This window comes from Mesoplodon bidens (assembly GCF_964165515.1).
Source record: "Mesoplodon bidens genome assembly, chromosome: 5".
Taxonomy (NCBI): domain Eukaryota; kingdom Metazoa; phylum Chordata; class Mammalia; order Artiodactyla; family Ziphiidae; genus Mesoplodon; species Mesoplodon bidens.
Genome location: NC_138161.1, coordinates 113,493,408 through 113,508,287, shown reverse-complemented (window position 1 = coordinate 113,508,287; position 14,880 = coordinate 113,493,408). Strand labels below are relative to the sequence as shown.

Genomic DNA, 14,880 nt, shown 5'->3' with positions numbered 1-14,880 from the left:
CGCAGCCAAATCAATAAATAAGTACTTTTTAAAAAAAAGATTGACCGTTGAAAGACTTACACAAACTTTCTACAAGTTTGCATATATGTTGTTTTTTCAAAAATCTACTTGGTTTTACTGTTGTCTGCTTTTAAAATGAATACAATTTTCTGTTGAAATTTGAAGAGCTAAAGAGACCTAAGGAGCAAGTAGATTTGAGAGATGGTAAAGTTTCTGAGAGATCCCTACAGAATGAAAATTTGTCATCTTCAGAGGAATTTCAGTTGATATCTTCCACTCAACAAACAACCTGTCTTCACTGGACCCTTTCCAGTTGCATAAATCTTATTGGTAGTCACAAGTGTCAGCCTGCAAGGAAAAACAGTCATATCAGTTTTGCTAGTAAACTAAGTGTAGAGCTTATAAGATTTTTTTCTTCTTGTGATTTCTCAACAGCTAACCAGGTGGACAGATAAATTTTTCACAAGTAGGTCCATTGATAATCACTAAAATTCTTGAAGTGTTTCGCTATTTCATTAACATGTTACTAGGAGATTATTTCCATATTGTAGTTTGTTGTTTGGGTAAAAAAGTTAAGGGTTTTTGTTTGGAAATTGATGGATATCTTTTTTCCCCTTTTCATAGGTGGTGTCTTTAAAATAGCTTCTTGGGCAGATCTAGTAAACGCTCATGTGGTTCCAGGCTCAGGAGTTGTGAAAGGCCTGGGAGAAGTAGGCCTGCCCCTGCACCGGGCATGCTTACTCATTGCAGAAATGAGCTCTGCTGGCTCCTTGGCCACTGGGAGCTACACTGAAGCAGCGGTAAGTGACAGAGGAGAGAGATTGGGGCAACAGAACGCCAGGGCTGTGACACTAGATGTTACAGGGGAAGAAAGTATCTTAATTTCGGGTCTATGGAATTGCTGTCAAAAACAAAAAAATCACCTGCCGGTTGTTTGACAGTATATTAATACTAGTTGACTAGAATACCCTGATGGTTAATAGCATTTTATATCTTGCAGTGTACACCCAAGAAATTTGAACTGTACTCTAAGAGAGAAACATTGAAACACAGATATTGAGTCAAATAAACATATGTCTGTATTTACCTGGTCTTTAAGATAGAGGAGTTTTTTCCCTTTCACCATGAATTGAAATTGAATAGCTTTTTCCCAGATATGCAGTTTCTTGGAATCTCCCGAGTCACACGGAGATGCACATTCTCATGACAGCAGCCCACATGAAGCAGCTTACCTTTTCAGTCTTTGATATTGATTGGCATTGTATGGGAGAGCTCTTAACTAGAGTCCAGACACATTGTTTCCTTTAGTAACTCCCCATTATTAAAAATCCTTATAACACCATACATGTTAGTACCCAGCTCCAACCCCCTGCATGCCAGAAAAAAATGAGAGATGGATAATCATCTAGTTATAAAGCTCCTCTCCACATTCTTCTCTGGGCAAGTTACATAGTCGGATAGTCACCTAGAAAGATGGATGGATTATCTTTGCAGATATTTTAAAGACTATTACTTTTTAAAGTAACAGGAATTTTTATGTTAATAAAATTTTAATTTTTACATGAGAATTTATTTTTCATATTTCAAAGCCCGTGGAACTGTGAAGAATTCACATGGCCCTAGGGCCAGGTTTTAACACCATCCCTGAATTGACCATAAATGTCTATGATTTCCCAACTCTCATAGCAGAGGGTCCATGAGTCAGTGCTAATATTTGGCATTCTGGATCTGGCTCAAGGACAATACATTGATTTTTGGTTGGTGGTAGTACTTAGTGGCAAGAATGGAACAGTCTGGGCCTCAGGGAAGAGCCAATTTAGAAAGTCAGGCAGACCTTCTAGGGAAACTTCTATGAATGTGAGGTAATGGTAGAGAAATTGTGGAGACAAGTTATTGGCAAATGTTAAAGAAGAGGGAAAGCTGTAGAGGTAAGATTTCTTTAGCTAGCTCTTAACAACATAGCAATTTTTTATGTGGTGGCTGTCCTTGAGTATCTATGTAGATAGGCAGTAAGTCAGTGTGGTTTTATACCATTATAAATGTATTCTAGAGTACTACTTATATCCTTTCTGGAAGCAGGTAGGTCCCCAAGCATTATTACAAATAAGTAACAATGCAGCATCTAGATTTTAGATGCACATAATATAGGATTTTTAGTGTTTTTAGTGTTTGGTTATAGGAGAAGGGGACAGAAGGGGTTGTTTCAGGGTGCTCTTAATGGAGCAAGTATGTAGATTCATATCTAAGATTACCCGTTTTACATGTAATTAGTTTAGTATGAAATGAGGAAATGCATCTATGAAATAAAGTTTCTTACATTCTGTGTGGTTAAGTGCTTTCTTGTAATCTTTTATTACATTCCATTTAGGTGAGAATGGCTGAAGAGCATTCTGAATTTGTGGTTGGTTTTATTTCTGGCTCCCGAGTAAGCATGAAACCAGAATTTCTTCACTTGACTCCAGGAGTTCAGTTAGAAGCAGGAGGTAAGTCTATTCATTGGTAGTGGTTTTTCCAAAATGCTTCTTTACCCAAGTCAGCAAGGACAAAATAAAACCTAGATATGCAAAATAGCTTGCAGTCTAATTATAGGATGAAAATCTAGAAAGCTACTTTTTGTTGAAAAATGCCCAGAAACTGATAATTTTATTGTTCCCAACTGATGTTCCAAATATGCTGCCAAAAAAGGTGTTCTGTGCTCAAGGAGGAATGCTCTAGGTTAAACAAAATCAGACATTTGTTTAGGATTTTGTAGAGCCTTTGATGTGCTAATGTTCATTGTGGCTCTTCAGTGTGGAGATACATGGTTCTGTCATGTCATCCAAACTTACCTGAACACGTTAACACTTTTAGCAGTCTGAGAAATGCAGTTGCAGTGGCTAAAAGAAAAAGAGCAAACTTTCTCAATGATAGTCTCTAGTCAGTGAAGGAGTTATCTAGGTTATTAAATGTCCTTTTGGGGTTCAAAGTTGTTTTGTTTTTTTACTTTTTTAAATAGAAATATAGTTGATTTACAATGTTGTGTTCATTTCTGCTGTGCAGAAAAGTGGTTAAGTTATATATATATATACATTTTTAAAGTATTCTTTTCCATTATGGTTTACCACAGAATATTAAATATAGTTCCCTGTGCTATACAGTAGGCCCTTGTTGTTTATCCATTCTGTATATAATAGATTGCATCTGCTAACCCCAAACTCCCACTCCATCCCTCTCCCACCCCACATCCCACTTGGCAACCACAAGTCTGTTCTCTGTGTCAGTGGGTCTGTTTCTGTTTCATGGATATATTCATTTGTGTCATATTTTAGATTCCACATATAAGTGGTATCACAGGGTATTTGTCTTTCTGACTTCACATAGTATGATAATGCCTAGGCCTATCCATGTTGCTGCAGATGACATTATTTTGTTCTTTTTTATGGCTGAGTAGTATTCGTGTGTGTGTGTGTGTGTGTGTGTGTGTGAGAGAGAGAGAGAGAGAGAGAGAGAGAGACTTTATCCATTCATCTGTTGATGGCCATTTAGTTTGTTTCCATGTCTTGGCTATTGTGAATAGTGCCTCTGTGAACATAGGGGTGCATGTATCTTTTTGAATTATAGCTTTGTCCAGATATGTGCCCAGGAGTGGGATTGCTGGATCATATGGCAACTATATTTTTAATTTTCTGAGGAACCTCCTTAGTGTTCTCCATAATGGCTGCCCCAATGTACATTCCCACCAACAGTGTAGTTAGGTTTCCTTTTGTCCACACCCTCTCCAGCATTGTTATTTGTAGACTTCTTAATGATGGCTATTCTGACGTGTGTGAGATGGTACCTCATTGTAGGTTTGATTTGCATTTCTCTAATAATTAGTGATATTGAACGTATTTTCATGTGCCTATTGGCCATTTGTATGTCTTCTTTGGAGAAATGTCTATTTAGGTCTCCTGCCCATTTTTTTGATTGGGTTGTTTTTTTTAATTGTTGTTGAGTTGCATGAGCTGTTTGTATATTTTCTGAAATCAAGCCCTTGTCAGTCACATTGTTTGCAAATTTTTCTCCCGTTCCGTAGTTTGTCTTTTCACTTTGCTGATTGTCTCCTTTGCTGTGCAAAAGCTTGTAAGTTTGATTACGTCCCATTTGCTTATTTTTGCTTTTATTCTATTGCCTTGGGACTGACCTAAGAAAACATTAGTATGGTTTGTGTCAGAGAATGTTTTGCCTATGTTCTCTTCTAGGAGTTTTATGGTGTCATGTCATATATTTAAGTCTTTAAGCCATATTGAGTTTATATTTGTGCATGGTGTGAGGGTGTGTTCTAACTTCATTGATTTACATGCAGCTGTCCAGCATTCTCAACACCACTTGCTGCAGAGATTGTCTTTTCTCCATTGTATATTCTCGTCTCCTTTGTCAAGATTGACCATAGGTATGTAGGTTTATTTCTGGGCTCTCTATTTCTGTTCCATTGATCCATGTCTGTTTTCATGCCAGTTCCACACTGTTTTGATTACTGTAGCTTTGTAGTATTGTCTGAAGTCTGGGAGGTTTACGCCTCCTGCTTTGTTCTTTTCCCTCAGGATTGCTTTGGCAATTCTGGGTCTTTTTTGGTTCCATATAAGTTTTAGGATTATTTGTTCTAGTTCTGTGAAAAATGTCATGGGTAATTTGATAGGGATCACATTAAATCTGTAGATTGCTTTGGGTAGTATGGCCATTTTAATGATGATATTAATTCTTCTAATCCAAGAGCCTGGGATATCTTTCCATTTCTTTAAATCATCTTCAATTTCCTTTATTAATGTTTTATAGTTCTCAGCATATAAATCTTTCACCTCCTTGGTCAGCTTTATTCCTAAGTTTGGTTTTTTTTTGTATGATTTTAAAAGGTATTTTTTTTTTACATTCCCTTTCTGATATTGTGTTGTTAGTGTAAAGAAATGCAACCCATTTCTGTATGTTAATCTTGTATCCTGCTACCTTGCTGAATTTATCAGTTCTTTAGGGTTTTCTATATATAGTATCATGTCATCTGCATAGAATGACAATTTTACGTCTTCCCTTCCAATTTGGATACCTTTTGTTTCTTTTTCTTGTCTGAATTCCAATACTATGTTGAATAGAAGTCATGAGAGTAGGCAACCTTGTTCCAGATTTTAGCAGGAAGGATTTCAGCTTTTCACTGTTGGGTATTGTATTGGCTGTGGGTTTGTCATAAATAGCTTTTATTATGTTGATATGTTTCCTCTATAACCCACCTTGGTAAGAGTTTTTATCATGAATGGATGTTGAATTTTATCAAATGCTTTTTCTGTATCTATTTAGACGATCATGTGATTTTTGTCTTTTCTTTGTTAATGTGATGTATCACATTAATTGATTTGCATCTGTTGAACCATACCTGTGATCCTGGGGTGAATCCAACTTGGTTGTGGTGCATGATCTTTTTTATGTGTTGTTGGATTTGGTTTGCTAATATTTTGCTAATATTTTATTTGGTTTTGCTAGTAGTTTTTTGCTCCTGTACTCATCAAAGATATTGGCCTGTAATTTTTTTTTTTAGTGGTATATTTGTCTGGTCTTGGTATCAGCGTGATGGTGGCTTCATAGAATGTCTTTGAGAGTGTTCCCTCCTTTTCAATCTTTTGGAAGATTTTGAGAAGGATTGCTATAAGTTCTTCTTTATATGTTTGGTAGAATTTGCCTGTGAAGCCACCTGGTCCTGAACTTTTGTTTGTAAGGAGTTTTGTTTGTTTGGTTTTTTGTTTTTACAGATTCTATTTCACTTCTAGTGATTGGTCTGTTCAGATTATTTCTTCTTGATTCAGTTTTGGTGGGCTGTATGTTTCTAGAAAAACTTGTCCATTTCTTCTAGGTTGGCAAATTTGTTGGCATGTAATTGTTCATAATATTCTCTTACACTGTTTTGTATTTCTGCAGTATTGTTTATTTCTCCTTTTTTCTTTCTTATTTTGCTTATTTGGATTCTCTCTCTTCTTGATGAGCCTGGCCAAAGGTTTGTCAATTTTGTTTACACTGTCAAAGAACCAGCTTTTGGTTTTATTGATTTTATCTGTTGTTTTTTTAAAAAATCTTTATTTTACATTTTTTGTCTCTGATCTTTATTATTTCCTTCCTTTTGCTGACTTTAGGTTTTGTTTGTTCTTTTTCTAATTCTTTTAGGTAGTAGATTAGGTTGCTTGAGATTTTTCTAGTTTTTTGAGGAGGGCTTGTATCGCTATGAACTTGCCTCTAACAACTGCTTTTGTGACATCCCACAGATAATGTATGGTTGTGTTTTCATTGTCATTTGTCTCAAGGTATTTTTTTAATTTCCTCTTTGATTTCATCATTGACCCATTGGTTTTTTTAGTAGCATGTTGTTTAGACTCCATGTAATTGTTTTTTTCTCATTTCTTTTTCTAAGGTTGATTTCTAGTTTCATGCTGGTGTGGTCAGAAAAGATGCCTGAAATAATTTCTATCCTCTTAAATTTGTTGAGGCTTGCTTTGCGCTCTAGTATGTGGTCAATCCTAGAGAATGTTCCACGTGCACTTGAAAAGAATGTGTATTCTGGGTTTTTTGGATGTAATGTTCTAAAAATCTCAATTAAGTCTAACTGTTCTGTTGTATCATTTAGGATCTCTGATGCCTTACTGATTTTCTGTCTAGGAAGATCTGTCCATTGATGTGAGTGGGGTGTTAAGGTCTCCTACTGTTATGGTATTCCAGTCAATTTCTCCCTTTATGCCTGTTAATATTTGTTTTATGTATTAAGGCGCTCCTATATTAGGTACATATATGTTGATGAGAGTAATATCCTCTTCTTGTATTGATCCTTTTATCATTATATAGTGTCCTTCTTTATCTTTTTTTATGGCCTTTGTTTTAAAGTCTATCTTGTCTGATACAAGTATTGATATCCCTGCTTTCTTATCATTTCCGTTTGCATGAAATATCTTTTTCCACCCCCTCACTTTCAATCTATCTGTGTGTCCTTTGCCCTAAAGTGGGTCTCTTACAGGCAGCATATTGTAGGCTTTTGTTTTTTTATCCAGTCTGCCACTCTGTGCCTTTTGATTGGGGCATTTAGTCCATTGATGTTCAAGGTAATCCTTGATAGATGTGTATTTATTGCCATTTTAAATCTTTTTTTCTAGTTAATTCTGTACCTCCTCTTCTTCCCCTTTCGTTTTTCCTTTGTGGTTTGATTTCCTTTTATTTTATTCTTGTGTTCTCTTCTTTTTGGTTTTTGTGAATCTATTGTGTGTTTTTTGACTTGTGGTTACCCTGTTTTTCAAGTATGTTAACCCCTTCATATATCTACTTGCTTTAGACCGGTAGTCATATAGGCTCAAATACATTCTAAAAAAAAAGAATCTACATTTTCTTAACTCTTCTCAACATTTTATGATTTTGGTGTCCTCTTTTACATCTTCATGTTTATCCTTTTGCTGTTCACTGTGGTCATCATCACTTTCACACACAAAAAATTTATGTTTTTCCTTTTTAATCTGTATAGTGGCTTATTTAAGTGATTTACTTTTTGATTGTAATTTTCTCTTTGATATAGCTTCTTGCTTTAGAGAAGAAGACCTTTCAAAATATCTTTTATGATAGGTTTAGTATTGCTGTATTTTTAGTTTTTGCTTGTCTAAGAAATTCTCTCTCTCCTATTCTAAATGATTGAATATATTTTGCTACTCCTTCCTGGCCTGCAACGTTTCTGTAGAGAAATCAGCTGATAGCCTTATCGGGAGGGGGGGGGGTTCCTTGTAATGAACTGTTTTTCTCTTGCTGCCTTTAGAATCCTCTCTTTAACTTTTGCCTTTTTAATTATACTATGTCTTGGTGTAAGTCTGTTTGGGTTCATCTTGTTGGGACCCTCTGTGTTTCCTGTACCTGGATGTGTTTCCTTCTTTAGGTTTGGGAAATTTTCAGCCATAATTTCTTCAAATACATTTTTGATCCCTTTTCCTGCTGGTGAGGGGGTTTCTGCGGGAGTCTTTCCTCTTTCACAGCTCCCTCCCAGGGGTACAGGTCCTGTCCAGATTCCTATTTTTTTTCTTTTGTCCTACCTGGTTATGTGGAAATTCTTTTTGTCCTTTCAGAAGTCTGAGGTCTTCTGCCAGCATTCAGTAGGATTCTGTGAGAATTGTTCCACATATAGATGTATTTTTTGATGTATTTGTGGGAGGAGGTGAGCTTCTCATTCTTTTTCTCTGCCATCTTGATTGCTCAGCTTTGGTTTTGAATGGGGAAGAAATGGTGACCTGGAAACATTTTTCCTGAATTGGTTATTGTACAAGAAATCTTGCTTACCACAGGAATGGGAGTTCATTCTATCCCACTTTCCATCTGTTTCCTTTCTTAAGATTGGAACTGTGAACATCTGATTCTCAGCAAAACAATTTAAGATGAAAACAACTCTGCTTCATAGAGTATGGAGAATGTTTTGTGTATGTGCTGCTGTGTTACGTTTCCATGTCTAGAGTTACCTTTTTACAACTTCATAGTGTATCCTAGTTACAGTTGGGCCATAATATGTTTAAGCATTCCCCTGTTGATGCATTTGGACTTTTTACAAACTGAACATCCTTGTTATTTTTGCATGTGTAGAGTTTTGGAATACTCTCCCACTAGGCTACAAACTCCTTGAGGATGAGAGCTCTTTCTGAAGAATGCATATCCTCTAGCACAGTACCCCTGTACATCATAAAGGTTCTGTAAATACTTCTTATACAGATGTTGAAGGGATGGGTGATATGCTGTATAGGAGCAGATGTAAGTAAGAGTTGGTGTTTCTGTGAGTGGAACACTGAGAATGTAATGATTGAGACTAGATTTGGTAAACCTTTTTTTTTTTTTTAAACCCTGAAATACTGGAACTGTTGGATACCTATCAAACTTGAAGGAGATAGTTATTTTATATAAATAATATAACCACACTTGTAAAGAAAGATACTACCTTTTTGGGGTTTTGATTTCAATTAAGTACTTTAAACAAAAAACATTATAGAAGGTTAACCAAAGAAAAGTAGATGTTCCCCTGGGGTTAGGGAGGATTGGAGGTCTCTGTTCCATTTCTCAAGTTTCACATTACAGGTTGTATATACTACAGAGTAGGCCTCAGCATAATGACTTGCCTATCTAAGGCTTTAGGATAGTTGGCTTAAGTACTCTGCAATTTTTAAACTCTACATTTGTGCTGAACATTACATGAATCAGGTAGATTTGTATTCCTGGCCCTTCCAGTATCTTTGGACAAGTCACTTCCATTCTTTAGGTCTTGTTTTCTTGATCTGTAAAATGTGGATAGTAACACTGTTGAACCTCATAGGGTTGCTGAGAGGCTTAATGAGATAAAGTACATAAAGCAACTTAGCACAATGTCTTAGCACAGAGTAAGCACTCTTTGCTTGGCAACTGTTAATGTTCATTGGAAGCCTCCACAATCTTTGACTAGATAAGTACAGTTAGGATCTAGGCTTTTAGGGATTTTTAAAGCATCTTGGATTTGAAAGATAATAATAAGCCATTTATAGGAGGCTTCTGGAACAGCAGAATTTAAAAAGAAGGAAAAAGTGGGGTTCTGGTTCAAGGTGGCAATGTAGGAAGATCCTGAACTGACCTCCTCCCACAGACAGACTGAGTCTATAGCTATGTGTGGAACAATTTCCTTGGAAAGGCTGGCTGAGCACGGACTACACATCAGGCAAAGGAGAGGAAAACCGCACTGATGTGGGCAGGAGAGGCTGGGATGCAACCCACCCCTGGTGTGGAGACCCAGAATCAGGGTGGAACTCAAAACCCAGAGCTCCTCCCTGAGGAGTGAAGGGTTTGAACTATACATGAGGCACCATAACTTTTAAGACCTGTACCTGAAAGACGAGCCCCCCAAAACATCTAGTTTTGAAAGTCAATGGGGCTTATGTCCACGAGACCCACAAGACAGTAGTGATCTGAGAAATGGCTCTTAAAAGCCTTGCAAGCTCAGACTCACCTGCCCCAGGACCCAGCTCCGAGGGAGCCCGTGCTCAGACTTTAAGTAAAAAAGGCTCGTTTGCTAATATTAAAGAGTTGGCCTGAGGGGTAGGCATAAACTTTAACACACATCTCCAAGAGCTTGCTGGAACACCCTCCAGGGACAGAGACTGGTGGGCACAATCTTCACACTCTCCCTCTGCTTTGGCTGGCAGCAGCGTCTCTTTCTCTTTTTTTCTTTTTAACTTTTTCCCACAGGTGCCATCTTTACACTCCCTGTCAGCTTTGCTACAGCCATTGGGCACATCTTCGCACTTTCCCTTTCCTCATCTCCTGGAAGGGAGCTTTTACATGTGGCTGGTGCCCTGATTTTTGCAGTTGCTGCCCAGGGAACACCCCTTGATTGCTTGGCCCTAAAGGCCAGGGGGAGCTTATGTTCCTGTGTCCAGTGGGACTAACAATTGAAGAGACAGTTCCTGGCAGGCTACCACCCCCCAAGGGCACTGCACAGACAGCACACTGAAACACACCCCCATCTTTCTGTGAAAGAGGCCTGTTTGCTTGTCCAGGAGCTTTGGCCTGAGGCCTACAGAGCTGTTTTCAGGGAACATAAGCTGATGGACACCATCTTTGCACTCTCTTTCTGCCTCACTACAGCTGTTATCTCCCAGAAAAGAATTTAGATACTCATCTGGGGGCAGCAGAACTTATGCTTGCAGTCCCACAGGACTGTATGTATGTATTTGCATACTTCAAAAGCTATTGCCAGGGTTGGAGACAAGATGGTGGAGTAGAAAGACTTGAGCTTACCTCCTCTCACAAAAACACCAAAATCGCTGAACAACCACTGGCAAAAAAAGATTTGAACCTACCAAAAAAGAAGTTCCACACCCAAAGATAAGCCAAAACAAGACAGTAGGAGGGGCACTTTTACCATATAATCAAATTGCTTACCTGCCAGGTGGGTGACCCACAAACTGGAAAATAATTATATCACAGAGGTTCTCCCACAGGAGTGAGAGTTCTGAGCCCCAGCCTCGGTGGGGGTCTAGCATCAGGAGAAGGAGCCCCCGGAGCATTTGGCTTTGAAGGCCAGTGGGGCTTGAGTGCAGCAGCTCCATAGGACTGGGGGAAACAGAGACTCCACTCTTGGAGGGCACACACAAGGTTTCACGTGCACTTGGACCCAGAGGAAAGCAGTGACTCCATAGAGGCCTGGGTCAGACCTACCTGCAGATCTTAGAGGGTCTCCTGGGGAGGTGAGGGTTGGCTGTGGCTCACTGTAGGGCAAGAGGCCTGGGTCAGACCTACCTGCAGATCTTAGAGGGTCTCCTGGGGAGGTGAGGGTTGGCTGTGGCTCACTGTAGGGCAGGTACACTGGTGGCAGAGGCCCCAGGAAATATTCATCAGCATGAGCTTTCCCTGAGGTCACCATTTTGGTGAGGCCTGGCCCTACCCAACAGCCTGCAGGCTCCAGTGCTGGGACACCTCGGGCCAGACAACAAACAGGGTGGAAACATAGCTCCACCCATCAACAAGCAGGCTGCCTAAAGTCGTCCTGACCCCACAGCTGCCTGCAAATATAGCCCTTGAGATGGCCCTGCCCACCAGAGACAAGACCCAGCTCCATCCACCAGTGGGCAGGCACCAGCCCCTGGACCAACCTCACCCACCATGGGGCAGACAACAGAAGCAAGAACTACAATCATGCAGCCTGAGGAACGGAGACCACAAACACAGAAAATTAGACAAAATGAGATGACAGAGATGAAGGAACAAGATAAAACCCCAGAAAAACAACTAAGTGAAGTGGAGATTGAATTCTTTTTCAGGTAGATTGCCTTCTTTTTCAGGTAGATTGCCTGAGTAATGATAGTAAAGATGATCCAAGATCTTGGAAAAAGAATGGAGGCACAGCTGTGACAAAGCGAAAGAGAGGCATGGACATATATACAGTACCAAACGTAAGGTAGATAGATAGTGGGAAGCAGCCGCATAGCACAGGGAGATCGGCTCGGTGCTTTGTGACCGCCTGGAGGGGTGGGATGGGGAGGGTGGGAGGGAGGGAGACGCAGGAGGGAAGGGATGTGGGAACAGATGTATATGTATGACTGATTCACTTCGTTATAAAGCAGAAACTAAAAAAAAAAAAAAGAATGGAGGCACAGACTGATATAAGAAATGTTTAATAAAGAGCTAGGGAACTTCCCTGGTGGTCCAGTGGTTAAGATTCCATGCTTCCACTGCAGGGAGCATGGGTTTGATCCCTGGTTGGGAAACTAAGATCCTCACATGCTGCACAGTGCAGCCAAAAAAAAAGCTACAAGCTTCAGAGAACAAACAAACAGATGAACAGTACAATAACTGAAACGAAGAATACACTAGAAGGAATCAGTAGCAGAATAAATAGGGCAGTAGAACAAATAAGCGAGCTGGAAAACAGATTGGTGGAAACCACTATTGCAGAACAGAATAAAGAAAGAAAAATGGTAGCACTCTTTACAATAGCCAGGACATGGAAGCAAGCTAAATGTCCATCAACAGAGGAATGGATAAAGAAGATGTGGTACATATATAGAATGGAATATTACTCAGCCATAAAAAGGAATGAAATTGGGTCATTTGCAGAGATGTGATTGGACCTAAAGAGTGCCATACAGAGTGAAGTAAATCAGAAAGAGAAAAACAAATATTAACGCATATATGTGGAATCGAGAAAAATGGTATACATGACCTCAATTACAGAGCAGAAATAGAGACACAGACGTAGAGAACAAATGTATGGATATGAAGGAGGAAAGCAGTGGGGTGTGAGGAATTGGGAGATTGGAATCAACACATATATACTATTGATACTATGTATAAAATAGCTGATAGGAATGTACTGTATAGCACAGCGAACTCAACTTAATGCACTGTGGTGTCCTAAATGGGAAGGAAATCCAAAAGGGAGGTGATATATGCATATGTATGGCTGATTCATTTTGCTGTGCAGTAGAAGCTAACACAACAGTGTAAAGCAACTATACTCCAATAAAAATAAAAAAAGAAAAATGAAATGAGGACAGAGGCCTCTGGGACAACATTAAATGCACCAACATTCACATTATAGGGGTCCCAGAAGGAGAAAAGAGAGAGAAAGGGCCTTAGAAAATATTTTAAGAGGTAATGGCCAAAAACTTTCCTAACATGGGAAAGGAGACACTCAAGTCCAGGAAGCACAGAGTCCCATGTAGGATAAACCCAAGGAGGAACACACTGAGACACATATTAATCAAATCAACAAAGATTAAAGACAAAGAGATAATATTAAAAACAACAAATAACATACAAGGGAATCCCCACAAGGTTATCAGCTGATTTTTCAGCAGAAATTCTGCAGGCCAGAAGGGAGTGGCATGATAAATTTAAAGTGATAAAAGAGAAGAACCAGCAACCAAGAATACTCTACCCAGCAAGGCTCTTGTTTAGATTCAACAGAGAAATCAAAAGCTTTACAGACAAGCAAAAGCTAAGAGTATTCATCACCATCAAAACAGCTTTACAACAATGCTAAAGGAACTTCTCTAGATGGAAAAGAAAAGACCACAACTAGAAATAAGAAAATTACGAATGGGAAAGCTCACCAGTAAAGGTAAACATACAGTAAAGGTAGGAGATCATCCACACACAAATTTGATATCAAAATCAGCAGTTGTGAGAGGAGGAGAGTACAAATGCAGGATATTGGAAATGCATTTGAAATTAAGAGACCAACAACTTAAAACAATCTTGTATATATATAGATGGCTATGTAAAAACCTCATGGTAATGGCAAACCAAAAATCTACAATAGATACACACACAAAAAAGGAATCCAAACACAACACTAAAGATGGTCATCAGGGCTTCCCTGGTGGCGCAGTGGTTGAGAGTCCGCCTGCCGATGCAGGGGACGCAGGTTCGGGCCCCGGTCTGGGAAGATCCCACATGCCGCGGAGCGGCTGGGCCCGTGAGCCATGGCCGCTGAGCCTGCGCGTCCAGAGCCTGTGTTCCGCAACGGGAGAGGCCACAGCAGTGAGAGGCCCGCGTACCGCAAAACAAAAACAACAACAACAACAAAAAAAGATAGTCATCAAATCACGAGAGAACAAAAGAGGAAGGGAAGAAAAAAGACTTATAAAAACAAATCCAGAACAATTAACAAAATGGCAATATGAACATACATATCAATAATTACCTTAAATGTAAATGGATTAAATGCTCCAACCAAAAGACATGGACTGGTTGAATGGATACAAAAACAAGACTTGTATATACGCTGTCTACAAGAGACCCACTTTATTATTTTTATATTTTTGTGTGCATGTGTGTGTATTGATAGTTTATTCTTTTTTATTGCCAAGTAAATGCCCAGGAGTATGATTACTGAGTTGTATGGCAAGTGTATATTTGGTTTTTAAAGAAACAGCTAAATTCTTTTACAAAGTGGCTGTATCATTTTATATTCCCACCAGCAATGTATGAGGGATTCAGTTTTTCCACAATCTCGCCAACACCTGGTTGTTTTTTTTTAACATCTTTATTCAACATCTGGTATTGTTGCTATATTTTTCATTTTAGTTGTTCTAGTGGGTAGGTAGTGATATTTCTTCATGGTCTGCATTTTCCTAACGGTTAGTGGTGTTTGTTTTCTTTTCTTTTCTTTTCTTTTTTTTTACTGGGGTATAGTTGTTTTACAGTGTTGTGTTAGTTTCTACCGTACAGCAAAGTGAAGTAGAGTTCCCTGTGCTATACAGCACGTTCTCATTAGTTATCTATTTTATACATATTAGTGTATATATGAAGAGACCCACTTTAAATATAGGGACACATACAGACAAAGTGAGGGGATGGAGAAAGGTATTCCATGCAAATGGAAATCAAAAGAAAACT

General features: G+C 38.9%; 1 protein-coding gene across 2 annotated transcripts in view; it reads left to right on the top strand.

Annotated features, from left to right (window-relative positions):
- Positions 1 to 14,880, top strand: part of UMPS (uridine monophosphate synthetase) — a 49,643-nt gene that overhangs the window by 21,658 nt on the left and 13,105 nt on the right. For both annotated transcript variants that reach the window (XM_081236096.1, XM_081236095.1), the window contains exons 4-5: positions 625 to 800; positions 2,369 to 2,483. In XM_081236096.1, the coding sequence (XP_081092222.1) occupies positions 625 to 800; positions 2,369 to 2,483 (291 nt within the window). The remainder of the gene's footprint in view (positions 1 to 624; positions 801 to 2,368; positions 2,484 to 14,880) is intronic.